The 19,522-nt window shown below is 35.4% G+C and overlaps 1 protein-coding gene across 12 annotated transcripts; it reads right to left on the bottom strand.

Annotated features, from left to right (window-relative positions):
• Positions 1-13,895: 13,895 nt before the first annotated feature.
• LOC114184939 lies at positions 13,896-19,293 on the bottom strand. Of its 12 annotated transcripts, none has more exons than XR_003604696.1 (8): positions 19,145-19,293; positions 18,848-19,049; positions 18,569-18,620; positions 17,486-17,634; positions 16,565-17,132; positions 16,278-16,374; positions 15,326-15,379; positions 13,896-14,142 (listed from the first exon to the last, which is right to left on the bottom strand). XR_003604696.1 is itself a non-coding variant. In XM_028072358.1 (3 exons), exons 1-3 carry the CDS (start codon positions 19,205-19,207, stop codon positions 18,004-18,006), a joined length of 507 nt encoding a protein of 168 aa, XP_027928159.1. In that variant the 5' UTR covers positions 19,208-19,286; the 3' UTR covers positions 17,641-18,003. The 12 variants fall into 12 exon arrangements, 2 of the variants coding, with proteins under 2 accessions (XP_027928159.1, XP_027928168.1); XR_003604697.1 differs by having other exon boundaries at positions 16,565-16,733; positions 17,076-17,132; positions 18,848-19,284; XR_003604695.1 differs by having other exon boundaries at positions 18,848-19,285.
• Positions 19,294-19,522: the final 229 nt, after the last annotated feature.

Genomic DNA, 19,522 nt, shown 5'->3' with positions numbered 1-19,522 from the left:
CTTCTTGTCCTCATCATCAAATAAACGAGCATCTCCTCATTCAGTACTTTTATGAGGGATTGAGTATCATGGAAAGACAAATGATAGATGCTGCAAGTGGAGGGTCATTGGTGGACAAAACACCAACAAATGCGAGACAATTAATTGAGAATATGGCATCGAACCATCAACAATTTACCACCAGGAGTAATTCTATAACTCTATTGAAGGGAACCCATGGAGTAGAAGCTTCATCTGTTGCAGATCACAAGAAAATAGAAGGGAATTTGGATGACTTAGCGGCCATGGTAAGGACCTTGACAGACTTACAGAAAAAACCTATCCCTTCTACCTTATGTGGAATTTGTGCTTCTACTAATCATCCTACCGAGGCTTGTTCTATGTTAAAAGAGACAAGGACGCTAGACGGTGAACAACCTCAAGCATATGCTGCAAACATTTATGGCAATAATAGACCACCTCAACAGCAATACAACTATGATTTGTCCTCCAACAAGTACAACTCAGATTAGAAGGAATATCCCAGCCAGAAATGGGGAAATCAACAGCCTCAACACCAACAAGTCTATGTTCCACCTCAACAGAGGCAATAACCACAACCAAGTGCAACCTCTGGTGATTTAAACATGGAAGCAATGATGAAAATGATGGCTAACATGATGAAGGAACAAATCAATGAGTTGAAATAGACGATGGAAGCAACAATTGAAAATTTGCAGAACCAGATTGGACAAATGGCAAATGAGTTAAATCAGATGAAGTCTCAACAAGGTTCAAGCAATTTGCCTGCCCAAACTGTAATTAAACCGCGAAATGTAAGTGTTATTTCTTTAAGATCGGGTAAGCAAATACAAGGCCTTGGGGATGCACAAAAAGATGAAGATAAGGAAAATGAAGTTGTACCTGATAATGAAAGCGGAAGATCAGATGAAGAAACACAAGCAACATCTGAAATGCCTGCACCTAGTGATAACTCCAGGTTGGTATCCCCTAATACTTCCTCTGAAAATTTGTCTCCTTATTCCCCTCCTCCTCCCTATCCAAACCGTTTGAAACCAAAAACTAAAAAGATGGAGGAGTTAGACAAAGAAATCTTGAATACTTTCAAGAAAGTGGAGATAAACATCCCTTTGTTGGATGCTATAAGACAAATTCCTAAATACGCCAAGTTTCTCAAAGAATTATGTACAAATAAAAGGCGTATTATGGACAAAGAGGTAGTGAACATGGGAAGAAACGTCTCTAGCTTAATTAAGAAACCTGCAGTCAGAATGCCGCAAAAATGTAAGGATCCAAGTATGTTTTTTGTTCCCTACATTATAGTAAGTACTAAATTTGATAATGCTATGTTAGATTTAGGAGTTTCCATTAATGTAATGCCTTTATCAGTTTTTACTTCACTTCATCTTGGACGTCTTAAGTCTACTGGTGCGGTCATTCAATTGGCCAACCGTAGCACAGTTAATCCTGCAGGTGTGCTAGAAGATGTGCTTGTCCGTGTGGACAAGTTAATTTTTCCTGCAGATTTCTACATCTTAGACATGAAGGATGATGAAGGAATGAGTTCAACCACAATCATCTTGGGAAGACCATTCATGATGACAACACGTACCAAGATAGATGTGCATGCAGGATCCTTAATTGTGGAGATAGGAGATGAGAAGGTGAAGTTCAATGTGCTAGAAGCCATGAAGCACCCGACCGAAGACCTTTATTTGTTTTGTATTGATTTATTGAGTAATGTAGTGAACAATTATACTTTTGGACTTTTGGACGTTTTATCTGGTTTTTCTTCTTCTTTAGATTTTTCTTTTTCGAATATTTCGAGCTCGATTTTAGACAAAAGAGAAAATTGTAAAACAGGTGATATTGAGGACGCGGTGTCACTATATGATACCTTTGTGGCGTCCGAGTGTGATGCTAAGGTGGCTGAAATTACCTTAGGCAGTAAAATGTTGCCATCTGTTGAACAGCCACCCAATTTGGAGTTGAAACCTTTACCATCTCATTTGAAATATGCTTATCTTGAGAGGGATGGGAAACTCCATGTTATTATATCTGCCTTGCTTACTGACTAGTAGGAACAAAAGCTATTGTAGGTTATCAAAGATCACAAGCAAGCAATAGGTTGGACTTGCCAGATATTCCTGGTATTAGTCCTTCTTTCTACATGCACAGAATACTCTTGGAGGAGGATGCTAAGCCAGTAAGGCAACCTCAGAGGAGACTAAATCCTCAGCTGATGGAGGTTGTGAAGAAAGAAGTCACCAAGTTGCTACAAGCAAGTATTATATATCCTATTTCTGACAACACTTGGGTGAGTCCTGTACATGTGGTCCCTAAGAAATCTGGGATCACCGTGGTCAAAAATGAGAAGAACGAGTTGATTCCTACTCGTATTCAGAATAGCTGGAGGGTTTGTATTGATTATAGAAGACTAAACCAGGCCACCAGGAATGACCACTTTTCTTTACCATTCATGAACCAGATGTTAGATCGATTGGCAGGTAAGTCTCAATACTGTTTTCTTGATGGATTCTCTGGGTATTCTCAGATTTGTATTGCCCTAGAAAATCAACATAATACTACCTTTACTTGTCCATTCGGTACATATGCTTATAGGAAAATGTCATTTGGCCTTTGCAATGCTCCTGGAACATTTCAGCGATGTATGATGAGTATTTTTACAGATTTGTTGGAGCATTGTATTGAGGTTTTTATGGATGATTTTAGTGTATATGGTTCATCTTTTGATCATTTCTTGTCTAATCTTGCTAGAGTCTTGGAGAAATGTGAAAAAACTAACCTTGTTTTAAATTTTGAAAAATGTCATTTTATGGTGGAATAAGGTATAGTTTTAGGTCACGTTATTTCTAGGAATGGTATATCTGTAGATCCTACTAAAATTGATATTATTTCACAATTGCGTTACCCCTCTTCTGTGGAAGAGGTTCGATCTTTTCTTCGACATGCAGGATTTTACAGGAGGTTTATCAAGGACTTCAGCAAGATAGCCAACCCTCTCTCCAACTTACTACAAAAGGATATACCATTTGACTTTCAAGAGAGGTGCAAAGATGCTTTTGATACTTTGAAAAAGGCGCTAACCACCACTCCTATCATCCAGCCACCTGACTTGACATTACCATTCGAGTTTATGTGTGATGCATCAAACTTTGCAGTAGGAGCGGTACTTGCACAAAGAGATGGGAAGCTACCACATGTGATATATTATGCTTCCAAAACATTGGATACAGTGTAGGCTAACTACACCACAACTGAGAAGGAATTATTGGCAGTTGCGTTTGCCTTGGACAAATTCAAACCGTATATACTTGGTTCCAAGGTAATTGTTTACACTGATCATGCAGCATTAAAATTCCTTCTGAAGCAGATTCGAAGCCAAGGTTGATTAGATGGATGCTACTGCTCCAAGAGTTTGACATTGAGATTCTAGACAGAAGTGGGGCGCATAACTTAGTAGCCGACCATCTTAGCAGGATTGAAAATGGAGAAGATAACATTCCTATTTAAGATGACTTTCCTGATGAAGTCCTCCTAGCATTGACTGTTGTCAAAGGTATGTTTCCAAAACCTTGGTTTGCTGACATTGTTAACTATTTGGTTGTTTTTGCTATTCCTCCTTCCTTCTCCAAATATGAAAGAACCAAGCTAAAAAGTGAGGCAAAGTACTATATCTGGGAAGACCCAATCTTATGTCGCATTGGTAGTGACCAAGTCATAAGGAGGTGTGTTACAGATATCGAGATACCTCATGTGCTTGAGTTCTGTCATTCGTCTCCTTTTGGTGGACATTATGGCAGACAAAGAACAAGTAGGAAAGTGTTGGATTGTGGATTATATTGGCCTACTATCTTTAAAGATGCACAGAGGGTATATGAAAATTGTGAGCAGTGTCAAAGGGAAGCCAAATCCATTTTAAGAAAGGATTAAATGCCTCAACAACCCATGCTATACTGTGAAGTATTTGATATTTGGGGTATTGATTTTATGGGTCCTTTTCCTCCTTCTTCTAGGTTTACTTATATTTTGCTTGCTGTAGACTATGTCTCCAAATGGGTGGAAGCCATAGCTACAAGGACTAATGATTCTCGAGTTGTTATGAATTTTGTCATGTCTAACATTTTCTGTAGGTTTGGGATACCACGAGCCATCATCAGTGACCAGGGGACTCATTTCTGCAATAAGCTACTTGAGAACATGTTGAAGAAGTATGGGGTGACACATCGCATTGCTACACCATATCACCCCCAAACTAATGGGCAAGCAGAGATCTCTAACAAGGAGATTAAAAAGATACTAGAGAAAGTAGTGAAGCCTAGTCGAAAGGATTGGGCCACAAGATTGGATGATGCACTTTGGCCACACAGGACAGCCTACAAAACACCTATAGGTATGTCGCCTTTTAGGGTGGTTTTTGGAAAGGCTTGTCATTTACCTGTGGAGATTGAACATCGGGCCTATTGGGTTGTGAAAGCATGCAACTTGGATTTGGAAGAAGCAGGAAGTGAGCGAAAACTTCAGTTGCAAGAACTACAGGAGATTAGGCTTGCAGCCTATGAAAACTCAAAGTTCTACAAAGAGAAAACGAAGAACTTCCATGACCAAACGCTTGTGGCTAGAAAAGATTTCAAGGTAGGCCAAAAGGTGTTACTATACAAATCCAAGCTTGGTCACATGAGTGGTAAGTTGCGTTCTACTTGGGAAGGACCATTCATTGTTACAGAATTCTTTCCTTATGGAGCAGTGGAGATCAAGGAAGAATCCTCAACAAGAACTTTTAAAGTTAATGGGCATCATCTTCGGATATTCAATGAAAATCAAGATATGCTGAATAAGAAGATGGATGGGATGAACTTGACTTCTCCCGCATACCTTCCACCTTGAGGAGGTAAGTACACTTCATACTTTTTCTTTGCATTATATACATATTGAATACATTGAGGACAATGCATGGATAAAGTGTGGGGGTGTGGGGAGATTTCCCCCTTTTCTGATTTTGTTTTCTATTTGTTTTGTTTCTCTTTTCTAATTTTGTTTTTTGTTTGTTTTCTTAAAAAAAATTAAAATAAAAAACAAAAAAAATTTTGCTTTCAATAAAACATATTGACATTGGATTTTTGGATTTGATTCACTAATTGGAACGGTCATAATTCTGGGAAGATAAGAGTCATGTGCTATCAGTGGATTGTTTCTTTGATTTACTAATTGAGTTGATTTGAGAGTTTCTGGAATAAATCTTTTGTGAAAGAGTTTTTGACCTTGTGAGTTTTGAGCTTTATTGTAAAGGATGGACTACAATGTGTCATTCCTATTTTTCCTTGTGTGACTTGCTCATGTCTTGTTTATACTCAAATGTTTAGCTTGATTCTTGTGTTTTGCATCTTAGGTGAATATGCATGATTTGATATGACTCAGGCATTTCTTGTTTTTAGATACTTGGCCAAATAAGCTAACCATGACATTGATCCATTGGTAGCCCCTTGAGCTTAAACCCCTTTTTTCTTGTTTTGAGCATATTGCTAAACCTTAAAAAGAAAAAGACCATGTTTTTCCTTGCTTTAGGGAGAAAGAGGGAGCTAGTGGATTATGTTAAGATTGGTTGAGGAATAAAGTGTGGGGGGTGATTATTTCCCCCACAAAGTTATAAAAATGGCAAAAGGAAAATAATTGTTGATGACAGAGTGTTGAAATGAAAAATGATTATTGTCTGAAAAAAGAGCAACAAAGGATAAAAGAGAAAAAAAAAACATAAAAAAAGGATTGTTTTTGAAACTATGCTCCATAATTCTTTCTACCTTACTATTTCAAAAACACTAAAATCCTAAAAAAATTTCCTACCTTTGCCTTGGCCCTGTTATAACCTGTGAAAAGTCCTCATGATTTTTGAATGCATGTTTTATGAAAGCTGTAAATATTAGAGTCTTGCTAAGCATTGAAAGTGTTTACTTGCATGGGTATTTTGAGTGGAAACACAAGCCAAAACACTTGAGCAAATTTTGGTGAGAAAATATACATTTAACTTGAGTGTTTCTCTTTCATATTTGATTATCTTGTAAACTCAAAAGATTAACTCATGTGTGAAAAACAGAATCTTTCCATTTATATGTGCATGACAACATGATTTCTAGAAGATTGATCTGTTTCCATTTGTATTCATTCCTTTAATCCAGTGAAAATATGAAATAAAAAAAAACTCAGAATAAAGTTTTGAAATTATTCAATTTTGCCCAAGAATGCAAAAGGATAAGTGTGGGTGAGTGATGAGTTCAAATTTTTGCCCTCATTTAATATTTAAATTTGGGGATTTAATTGAATTTTTTGTGCTTAAGGATTGCTTTAATTAGGATTTGTGATTATTGAATTTATTGAGTAAGTTTGGTAAAGATGGCGTAAAAATTGATTTTAGTTGCATAAAATATTATTGGATATTCTAACGTTTGTTAACGCAGCTGGAATTTATTTTTGGTCATTAATAGTGTGGATTTGAAATATTCAACGTTACAAAATAAGTCCAAAATCAGGAAATTCTGGAAAGGAATAAATCAGGAGCTAAATGCATCCCCAGTTTTTATTTACACACTCCTCCTACAAGTGGACCACAAAAACCTGTTCTGCACCCCTAGTTTTTACTAAGTTGCACCCCTCCTACCACTTAAACTCCACTTAACCAGATTATGCCATGTGGCAATCCCCACCTTGCAAATTAGGCCAACCATATGCTGACACGTGTCATAATCCTCCATTCACCAAAATGACCAATCAGATCTTGCCATGTCACCATCTCACACATGAAACCCTAACCCTAATTTTCATCATCTCTTTCCATCACCATGGCAGTCGCCGCCGCCAATCTCATCGTCAAACCTCCGGCCACCACAGTTCCACCATCTTTCTTCTCGCCGGCCACCATTCACGTTCTAGCACCTCCATTGCGCTTCACCATGCCGGAAATCGTGCACCATTCGCGCATCCAACCTATACCAGATCTGCAACCTTGGGCCACCATTTCACCTTGCTGGAAACGCAAATCTACACCACTGATGCCTTCCGTGAGCTACTGCAACAACACACCATTCACTTCGCACCAGTCACGAAGCAGTACCTACATCATCACGCCATAGTGAACGACGCAACAGTAGCCACCCGAGGAGAAGAGAAGCTCTGCCACCATAGCCACCGCACCTGCAACGCACAGCAGCAGCGCGTCTCCAGCAGCAGTCCATGAGCCAGCAACCATCTCGCCGGAGAAGAGAGGAGTCAAGCACCAAGTTTCTGAACCATTGCAGCTGCGAAACTGGCATCACTTCGTAGCTGCAACGCCAGATCACGAATCAGAGTTGCACCTTCGATTCATCATCTTCCCGGAAATCGCAAGCACACAACAGCGTTTTCCATCATCACACACTACGCCGCCGCGTCATTCCTGCAGCTTCGCAACAGAGCCAACCTCGCACCATTGCAGACGCGAGACAGCTTCATCTTCTCGCACACCGTGAACGAATCTGCACCTTGCGCCATCATCTCCAGCCATTGACGCAAATCTTACCACCATTGCCACAACACCACGCGAGCACACAGCAAACAACCATGGCAGCTTCAAGCATCAGATTCGCGTAGCCACTGCGCTCGCCGGAACAACACCAGAACCTCGCACCACCGCACCTTCGCAGCCAAAGTGTGAGAGAAACCCTAGTTTGGAGAGAGAAAGCACTCTGCCACGTGTAAGGCTGCTATTGGACAGTCAATTAGTCAACATTGGTCAACTAGTTAAAGCCAGCAATCAACTATGGTCAAAACTTCAAAAATGGTTAAATAAGAGGGGCAGAATTGGAAATTGGACAGAAATTAAGTTGCTAATTAATTAAATAAAAATAAAAGATTTTAGCAACCGACAGATAAAGCTCAAAGTCCAGTTGAAGCCTATATAAAGAGACTTAAGGGAGCAGAAGCGAAACAACTTACACACTTAGCAACTCTCTGGTTTTAGCAAATACCGTCATCCACCACATCTCTCCTTCTTCCTTTTATTTTCTTTCCTTCATCATATTATTATCATGTATTCCATCAAAACCATGGAGGGCTGCCTAATCATGTATATTCCTTTGTTTCTTCATCAATTGCTTTGTTGCTCTTTTTTTTTTAGAAAGCAATTATTTCAACACTTTTTCATCAACAATTTTTTCTTTTGTCATTTTTATTAATTTGTGAGTGAGAGACTCACCCACACACTTTATTCCTCAACCATTCCTGAACACAACCATTAGCTCCTTCTTTCTTCCTAAGGTAGAATATGGTCTTTTCTTTTCAAGGTTATGCAATAGGCTTAAAATAAGAAAAAAGGAAGAGGTTTAAAAGCTCAAAGGGGCTACCAATGGATTAATATCAAGGTGGGCTTATTTGGCCAAGTAGCTAAAAACAAGAAATGCCTTAATCATATCAAATCATGCATATTTACCTAAGATGCAAAACAAAAGAGTCAAGTTAAACATTTGAGTATAAACAAACATGAGCAAGTCACTCAAGAAAAAAATAGGAATGGCACATGGCGGTCTATCCTTTGCATTAAGACTCAAGACTTACAAGGTTAAACTCTTTCACAAAAGATTTAATCAAGAAATTCTCAAATCAACTCAATTAGCAAATCATAAAAACAATCCACTCATATCAACATGACTTTTATTTTACCAGAATTATGATCATCCCAATTACTGAATCAAATCCTAAAAATCCAATGTCAATATGTTTTATTGAAAACAGAGAAATATTTTTGGTGGATTTCTTAAGAGACATATTGTTTAAAAGTTCCACTTAGTAAAAAGTTTATACTTTCACAATTTTCTCGAAAAGAAATCACAATTTTTTTTAAATGAAAATAAAAACAAAAAACAAAAAAAAATCCTACCTACAGTTTGTCTCCCCTACACTTATTTAAAAAAAATGTCTTTGATGGACTTATTTTGGGAGGAAACGAAAAAAATTATGACTTCTGACTCAATTTGGTCATATGTCAAAATTTATTTTCTTTAATTTTACAAAGTACAAATCAGCTTGTACCATTTTTTTAATTTTTACTTTTTAAAGTTTATGAAAACTAAAAACAAAAAAACATATTTTTGAATTTTTTTTATTTTTTTATTAAAATCAAAAACAAAAAACAAATATTCATGCATATTAACTTTTCTATCAACAATGATTTCAAAAGAATTTGAATCTAAGGTTTTTACCTGTTGCAACAACCTTTATTCTTTTTCTACAGCCATGTCAACAAAGATAACCACTAAAAACTTATTTACATCATTCACATCAACAAACTTGATGTGTGGAGTGTGTGGCTTCAACTCATCTTGAGCATTATCAGGTGCATTCGGATGGTTAAGCAGATCATCAATAATCCTCATAATTTCATCTTCTGAGCAAAAATTTTCACCTGGTGTTGTTGACTCTACTGCTTCATCATTAACCAAGTCAGTTGCAATAGTAGATGCTTCAGCTGCATCTTCAAATATCGTTGGCTCTTCAACTGCATTTGGTTCCTCTATTGTATTGTTCTCACAACTTTGCTCTTGAAAATGATCATTTGTACTCATATCCTCATCAACAGGTACAACTTTGTATTCACATTGAGCATCATCAACATATCCATCAGTAGCTATGTTTATGTGAGAATCTTTAATTTCTTCATCAGCAACATCTTTCGCAAAATTGATATGTCCATCAGTAGGCATATTACTATTAGTATCATTAGGTCTATTAGTAGATATATCAGTGTGATGTGATTCCGCTATCAATTTTTCAGACTGATTTTGCAAGCTTTGTGTGGCGGCATTCATCATCTCTTTCTGATCTGTCTGATTCATCTTCATCATTTCAGTCATCATATTCATCATATCTTCCAAAGTGACCTTTCTAACTGTATCATTCATTAGCTGACTCAAATCTTCAAACATTTGTTCAGCTCTGATGGCCAACTTCAGAAGCATATCTTTGATTTTATGACGAAGTGCGTTAAAATTTGGATGTTCAGGAAATCTCTGATGGGGTTGAAGGGTGGTATTAAAAGTTACAAGTAATTTTATGAAGTTGTTTTTACTTGCATCCCTCAACATATCAAACAATATTTTCTTATTTTCATACCACTCTTGCTCAATATTTTTGCATCGTGATCAACTCGCAATCTTTCATCCCTGGACTCTAATTTCTCTATAACTTCTCCCATTAGTATCATAACTTCTTTGTAGGATGGTCCATTCGTTGCTTCAACTTGTTGTGGTGGTACAAATTGTTGTTGAAAACTATTTGGAACATATGGTTGTTGAGGTGGACACTCAGAATATGGTTGTTGCTCATATCCCAAAAAAGATGATCTAGGATATAGATCATTAAATTGTTGTAAAGTTAACCCACTTATATCAGGTGCAGAAGTAGGTGTGACAATTGGTTGTTGATAATCATATGAATCACGTGGTTGTTATGGATAGTAATCATAGTTCACTTGAAAATCACATTGTTGATTATTTTCATATGAAAAATTATTTTGCATTTTTGAAAGAGGTTTTCTAAAAATAAATAAGTTGAAAGCTTGTTGAGTAGGCTTCTAGGAAAGAGAGGTGCGTCTCAATGGACAACTTAAGTACCTTATCTTTCCTTAGCCAAAGTGTTTCCCAACTAGTTTCACAAATTTCCCAACAAAATTCCTCAAACAAAATTATGCTTAAAAAAAACTAAACAAAATAAAATATGTACCACACCTGGCCGGCCTAGCCGAATAATAACCATAAAACCCGTCTATGTAACTACCAAGGACGTAAATAATAATAATCACCATACATACGCTAAGTGAATCAAAGTAATTGGCCTAAGCCGCTAAAAGAGCAACAGCGGCCGAACACACTAAAAGAACAACAGCGGCCGAAGCCGCTAAAGAGTAACCGGTCTAGGCCGGTAACTCTAGAAAACTAAGCAAGAACTTGGCAAATTCAGAACATTAATGGTAATACCAATAGGGCCCACGATGATCGAACTAAGGGACCTGGGTTAAGGCCCAAGCCCACTTACGGTCCAAACAAGGGCCCAGCCCATGACATGGCCAGACATAATTAATAATCTGTAAATATGCATGGACCCCACGAATTAACGGTACGCATTCATTACTCTTCTAATCACGAGATTTGACTTTCTAAGAGATTTTACTGACTTGAGCTTCAGAGTCTCTTCTGCAGGTAACCCCCCTCGGGTTCAACCAATTCACACCGCGATATCCACAGGCGACACGTATGGGCCGGGAGGAAGCCTACTGAGGAGATTGCGGACCAGAGTAAGGTAACGCTTGTGTCCGATATATCTTATTTGTTCTCTACAGGAACAAAATAAAATAAGTAAAGAAAATAAAATAAATGTTACGAAAAATAATTGAGAGCAAAAAAATGTTAGTGATAAAAAATAAAAAATAAAATCAAAAGAAATAAAAATAATTAAAATAATTAAAATAAGAACTAAAATGATAAAAATTCTAACCGTGTTCCCCGAAAACGGCGCCAAATTTGATAACGCTGTCATTGACGCAATCAAATTAATACTACTAAACTACAGCAACTTCAGTATTGCTAAGATAATAGTCAAGAAAATAGAATGGGTCAAGTAACCTTAAGTCGTCTCCCAACGAACACGGAATTGATTTTTAACAAATTAGTTCTTATAAAACTATACAAATGAGTTGGTCAAATAAAATAAAAAATATAGGGGATTAAGATAAACAAAGATAGAAATAAAATTTAAAAGATAAAATGAAATAAAAACAATAGTAAAGAAAATAGATTGATTCCATTGCTTTTTCAAAATAGATTCATCATTGGTTATCTAAAGATTATTGGTCGATTAATTATTGTTATAGATTTACAAATTAATCAATGTAAAGTCTTAATTAATTTGTTGGCGTTCTCACTTTTAACCAAAGTACAGTCTCAATTAAAAGTGAGAACTTTTAGATTATCCACAATAAATTCAACCAAAGTACAGTCTCAATCAAATTTTACTATGCCTAATCATGTCTATTCTTTTATCTCCTCACCAAATAAAAAGCTTAATTAATCAAAGTAAAGTCTCAATTAATTATAATTAGAGTAAATACCTTAAACCAAAGTAAAGTCTCAATTATTGGTAAAAACTCATTTAATCATATGAAAGTTTCTAAATAAAATCAAAATAAAGTCTCAATTCAATTTAAAAACTATTGGACTTATATGACCAACATGCATATAGATTTAAAATCATTACTTCTTACGTGATTCAAAGATAAAAGACATAGATGAGTGAAAACCTCAACAATAATAAAAAGAACAACGAAATTAATCGATCTAACCTCAAAATTCAATTATGAAATTACAATGGAATCAACGCAAGAAGTTTAGAACTCCATGAATGCAAAATAAAGAGAGAAGAATAGAGAGAGAAAGGAAACGAAATTAGGCCACCATAAGGGTTCCAAAACTCCGATGTCTCGACCTTTTTTTTCTATTTCTCCCTTAGTCTCTTTATATAGGAATTGGACTTAGCTTTTATGTTGCTAAAACCTCTCAAATATCTTTTAAAATAAAGATAAAGATAAGTATTCAAAGATATTTGGAGAGATATAGACTATTGACAAATATAGTTGGTTAATAATTTATGATATAATTAAAAAAATTAATTATTTAAAGATATCTGATAAATTATCACCAAATAATATTTGTATTAATTTTCTAAATAACCCATTTTCAATCCTCTAGTCCAATTTTGCATAGACATCCAAAAATATCAATATTTGCAGTTAAACCCCTTTCCTTTGACCAGTTTTTGACTTTTTTACCAGATTTGACCAACTTTGACCATTTCAGTGTCCATTTAGAGGATGACATGTGGCAGCTCCTTCTCTCTCCCAAATTAGGGTTTCGTAGATGCTTGTAGTTGCTCCAACAGCGTGTGGCGCGGTGGTCGTCTTCTCCAACGACCTGGTCTGACGTGAACGCGGAGTGACGAAGGTCTGCTACCAGTTTCCACAAGGTGCATGGCTATTCCGACGTTTCTGGCTCGCGATAGTAGATCTGTGAAGATGGTTGGATGCGTTGCGTGATTGGTCAGTTTAGTGAGTAGAGGATCATGACACGTGTCATCATATGGTTGGAGAGATTTAGAAGGTGAGGATTGCCACATGGCATGATCAGGTTGAGTTTATTTTAAGTGGTAGGATGGGTGCAACTTAGTAAAATTCGGACTATAGAACAGGTTTTTGTGGTACACTTGCAATAGAAGTGTGTAAAATAAAATCAAGGGTGCATTCACTACAAGAAAAAATATTTTTAACGAAGGTTTATTTTTACATTACCTAGGGTTAAAACCTCTACTAAGTTCTTTACCCGGGGTTTTGATTTCACTCGCTAAACCATCCCTAGAGAACGTGTTAACCGAGATTTTTATGAACCCCAAGAAGCACCATTCAATAACGAAAGTTTTTTATCCTCTTATATTTAAGATATGTTTTAAAACCTCAGTTAAGTTTTGTGAATTTAAAACCCCGGTTAATTATCATGAATTTTAAAACCTTCATAAAATATCGTGAACTTTAAAACCTCCATAAAATACTATGAATTTTAGAACCTCCATAAAATAACATAGGTTTCAAAACCCCCCATAAAATACCATGGGTTTCAAAACCTCCGTAAAATACTATAGGTTTCAAAACCTTCGTAAAGTACCATAAATTTTTAAATTATTATTATTATATTTTTTACTCATTTATCATTTATGTATTCATATATATTTTTTCAATCACAATTATTTACATTTATTCTATTTTTTTAATCTATATTTAATGAAATTATACCTAAATAGATATAAACTCATCAAATTGACATTATTTATAGATGACTAAATGTATATCAAAGTACAACAAATATACGAATTCAAATTCAAATTCAAGTATAATATTAGTCAGCAAAAACTATCATGAAGTACTGCAATGGTTCTCAAAACATTAAATGATTCAATTAACTTCCACATTATATTATATTCTTTAACTATCACATGATTTTTCTCATGTCCAGAACTTGTTGTATTAGTCGACACACTTCCTTGATCAGAAACCTACAATATAAATGTGAATCATAATTACAAATGTAAACTCTGAAAAATAAAAGAAGTTATGTAGTCTTACAAATTACCGGTGCAGGATTGAACACAGACTGATAAAATTGATCAGGTGAAGTTATGACTATTCAGATAGATGCTAACCAGACCCCATAATAATCAATTTGGGTTGTCATTGGAGAAAATATTTAAAAATAAATAAAAAGGAAAACTGGAAAAAAGAACCCACAAAGAATAGGAAAAAAAATCTAACAATTATAAAGTTGAAAGAAAATTGATATCTTATATCCAAAGTTGGATCATGAAAAGAATAGAAAAATAAAGTTAAAGAAATAAATTATATCTATCAAGTGCTTTTGGTATTTTAATGTAGTTGGTTGGGTACAAAATTTCCAAACACAACCGGTTGCTATTGGTATTTTAATGTAGTTGGTTGTGTACAAAATTTCCAAACACAACCGGTTACTTCTACTTGATACATTTTGAAATTCATTCAACCTATTAACCCAACTTAACTAAATAATTTTAGCTCGGGTAAGGTCGGTCAGGTGACCTCATGATCATTCCTAGTTGGAATGTCCTTCCCAGTTATCTCACCTCTCAGAAGGCTGTTGTTATTGGCACATACCTATATTTTCTAAGGTGTAAGAACAAATGAAAAGCAATAAAATTTACGCATGACAAAATTTGTTGACCGCAGGCAGTGTCCAGTAATAGACCTTCATCAACTGAATATTATTTAAAATGAAAAGTGACCATCTACATTAAAGGCTTAATAAGATTTGGCTGACATTATCAGTAACAATTTAACAGTAATGGATAATGACATCAACATGAATAGAAACTGGTTCAACTCTGAAGAATATTTTAACAATGAAATTGCAACAATATAAAAAAAAATTCCTGTAAGATGAGTAATGAGTATTGTTTGCAGAAGAAGAAATGCAATGGTTCCCAAAGAAGATAACAAGCTCTAACCCATTTTAAAATTCAGGGGCAAACTAGGAGGGGGGATTTGAGTTGGGGAATTAAAAGTGTTAAACAATAAAGATAAAGATGAACATTGAGCTGAAGCCGTGTGTTTCTATAACAGCACAAGTGATTTATTTATATTGAGGAAAACAAATCAATATAATAAATAGAGAAGATTTCTTCTCCTTTGTAATTTTCCAAACAGTACCTCCCAAAAGATGGCCAGCAACATGAGGCGCAATCACAATTCCTTCTCCTTTGCCTAAAAGTGGTTAAAAATTAAAATGCCATTAAAGATGACACGACCCAAATGAGGGAATATTAATACTCGTCGAGAAGGTTATATGCAAGGTTTGGGAGACTACAAATTTCTTTCAAGTGTGGACAACTTTTTGTCTCACACCAAAAGCTTTATTTTTATGAATTGATAATGCATGCTTTAATTTCACATCACTAATTAATGTACACTTTTATATCATAACTTCTACAGCACGGACAAATATTTCACATGGTGAAAATATGTAAAGTGTTACTACAAAAAAAGTATTAACTTCTGAAAATAAGGTGTATTCACAAATAAACTAAACTTTCAAATCAAATTTCTCTAGTTAACAAAAATCTTCCATTGCTCATGCAAATAATTATAGACACTAGAGACAAGAAACATGTGAACTTGTTATCGTTCAGGCCTCTTCAATTTGCCAAATAACCATGAGTCACATAAAAATATATTTTCACTGTATAGCATGACAAACATAAAAAACTAGGTGAACATCTTCAGCATTGACCATTGATCCTTTAAAAGGCTATACTACGTGACATAAACTTTGGCCATTTAGCCCCACTAAATATTTCAACATGCGGCAAATATATCTTTTTAACTTGGCCCAAAACAAAGCGATTTTCATCTTTGACTCCGTTGTGAGAAATATCCTTAGCTTCAAGAGACCTATTGCCAAGACAAAGGGTTCCAGTTTGGAGGGAACTTTGGATTTCCTAATGGTCTTTAATTTCATGCAATAAATAAAGGTTTGAATGGGATTATGGTCCAGATACTAACCTATATTATATACAAATAGAATGGTGGGGTGGAAGAAGAGAAACAAAATACATGCCACCACTTCAATGCATGACATTGTAACAAAAGTTGAAACACCTACCTGACAGATGATGATTCTAAGAATATGTTAGCATTGTTACACTCTGGAAAGCAGAATCAATATCATCCAGTGTGAGCAGATCGAACTCCGACACTTGCTACAAAAGAGCAAAATATTTTAATATAACCATCCAGCTATGAAACACACACATTTTCCAAATTCTATCTAGTGATTAAAAAGACAAGTGAACATATAAGAACATGAGAGATCCAACATCCTACAAACTAAGAAGCACAAAAAATCTTCTTCTCAACAGCAAAACCAAACAAACCAGTGCGTAATTTCACCTTTCTTGAAAGGTACTGGTCATACATAGTGAGAAGGCCTAATCTGTAGACAAGATCAGTTGAATAAACGGGGGCAGAGAGTCCAAGCTGCTTCATGGCATATGGGAGGGCACCAAGGTGAAGTGTATCAGCATGTGAAAGCAAGACAACATCAATGGTTGATGCCACCCTACATGCCAGTCATAAAACCTCAATAAGAAATCAAAGGTAACAAAACAAACACGCCCAAAAGGCAAAAAAAAACACAAATTTCATTGTCATTCAAATACAATCCCACAAAAAAAAAAGTTTTCTCCTTTCTTATTCAAAACTCTAGTTCCCCGACAACAAACAAGGTATAAAGGAAAATAACCCGTAAAAATCAATACTATGGAGTTGAAATTCATATCATGTTAGGAAGCATAATCTTTCTAAAGTATAACTATTACAAACTCAATTAACAAAGCATATATCATATTTTAATATCATCCTTCTTCATAATCTTCTTCGTCAACAAGTGCATATACTCCACCTTCATCTATTATTCGTAGAGCATTACCAGCATTGAAAGCAAGATTCCATAGTGCCCCTGTAGCAATTTCATGAACAATTTGAAAGTGGAAATTGGTTTAGAAATTAATCAAAATTACTACTCTGAATCAACCAGTTCAATCATACACCCCATTTTGCTTGGGTCTTTTAACCCAACCGACTGATCTAGAGACCAAAAGACCAAAGAAAGAAGTATAGTTCAAAGAAAATAGAAGGAGTGTTGTCCTATAAGTCAAAGCTCTGGACAGAAAAAGAGCAATAGAATAGTTCTTTAAAATTCAAATTTTTATTTGCTAGTAATCATTACCCACTTTAATGCTTGATTCCTGAATTGAATCCATACCTATAATTCCAAACTAAAAAGTATCTTCAACAATTAAGGTAGTTTACCTTTTAAAGGTCAGTGTTACGAGACTCAGCTTCTGTCAGCTCTTGGTTGAATTGAAGAGCATGTTGTTTCTCCTTGTTGAGTGATGATTCCAAATCTTCTTTATCAGCTTTCAAGACTGATATAATATCACCTTTGGGTTTCTCTATTACTGTTACCACACAATGTATCAACATAAAGCAATTTGATAAAATCAAGAGACGAAATACCATATCAGACACTAATAGGTCTATTAATTTAGGTGAACTAAATTAATAGTCAATTTAACTGTAGTGTCAATGCATGTTTGAGTTCGAATATATTTCTGAATTTACACAATATAAGATTTTACTATCCCAAATGATATCACAAGTTATCGTGCAGACAATACAGTACTATGTTATCTACATATAATCAACTTCAACTAAAGGTATAGTAAAACAGTGCATATTACTTTGTATAAATAATAAAGGTAATCATCCTTAAACAAAACAAAATAACTATCAAAATTTATGGTGTAAAATGGTTTGGCTCGGCCAATTCAACCGCAACAAAGACATTCTATGGATTCCAACATGGATGCAAGCCTCGAGCTTTGATCAATAGAAGAACCACATGGCCTCCACTTTAGCTCACAATCCTATAAATGTAAGCTACATCACATAAATCAGACCCTATATTCAACTTGAAATCCACCTTTAGAAATTGAGGTCATGATTAACATTCAAATAGAGCACCACAACCAAAACTATAATTTTGTTCATCTCATTTCCTGTTTCTCATGAAAAAAATTTGTGGAACGGTCATTTTGTAGATCAAGAAGGAAGCAGATTTATAAAACAGTCTCCCAAGTATTTTTAAGTCGTGCCCATAATCATCATTTACAGTTTACTAAAAGGAACAAACCCATCTAATTCGCACCAAAACAACTCCCAATTCTTAAATAGTAGAAAATAAAATTGTTTTCCAAACTCCCTAGCAGGTTAAACTAATGTATAATCAAACATTGAAAACCCCATCCCCTTCTCTGAGTTCATCGCAAAAAAATCACCATGGAGTTAGATTAATTACTATAAACAAGCATTAATTGGAGAGACAAAAAAGACCTGGGTCAAATACACGACATTTTTAGATCCTAGGATCAGTTCCTGCATCTATCTGCAAACACAGAGACATCAACACCTTAGTTATAAAAAACATTTTATTCTCAAATCAAACAAAAATTAGCAATAGCAAGAAACTGATCAACATGTAACGAAATCAAACATATAAACCCTAGATTATAGACACAAGTAATAAAATCAAACAATAAATCCAAACATGCACTAGGGCAAGCCATAACCAAGAGTAGGTAACAGGTAGATGGCGAGAAGAGTGATACCTACCGAATCTAAGCCCGACCATAGTGAGAAGATGGAACTAGTTGGGTGACAATCGAAATCGAATGACGATCGGTGAGAAGGCAACGAAGATAGCTGTGGAGTGTTTTTCACTTGATGAAGATAGGCGTGCGGTGTTTTCCGCGTGATGAAGAGAGGGAGACAGTGAGAAGGAAAGCCAATGGAGGGAATCGCGTGATACGAGCTTCTATAGCAGGGAAAAATGGGGTGAGCTTTTTCAGGGGAAGGCCAGTGGAGGATATGTGCGAGATTGAAATTGCAAGAGAGAGGAAATGAGTTCACCATGTCTAGGTTGAATCTAGGGTTCCTAAATTGCTGCATCACCTCCACTCTACTGTCGACCATCAATGTTCAAGAAGAAAGGAAAAGAATACAAAAATCTGAAGAAAGAAACTAGAGCGGAGAAGCTACGGAGAAGAGAACTAAAAATATTAAAAGAAACTATATAAAAAAAATTTCTGACGGTTTAGAAAAACTAAAAAAAAGTGAAAATATTTGTAGCGGTATTTTTAATTGCTACAAAATGACAGTTAATAAAATAATTTTTTTTAGTGCCTAGACTATTTTGTAGAGGTTTAAAATTAAATCTTTGTAATTTAGCAAAGGTTTTAAAAATCTATACTACATTTTGAAGGTTTAACATTAAACCTTTTGTAATTT

This window comes from Vigna unguiculata, chromosome 1, assembly GCF_004118075.2.
Source record: "Vigna unguiculata cultivar IT97K-499-35 chromosome 1, ASM411807v1, whole genome shotgun sequence".
Taxonomy (NCBI): Eukaryota; Viridiplantae; Streptophyta; class Magnoliopsida; order Fabales; family Fabaceae; genus Vigna; species Vigna unguiculata.
The sequence above is the reverse complement of the archived record's forward strand: the minus strand, read 5'-3'. Positions and strand labels throughout refer to the sequence as shown.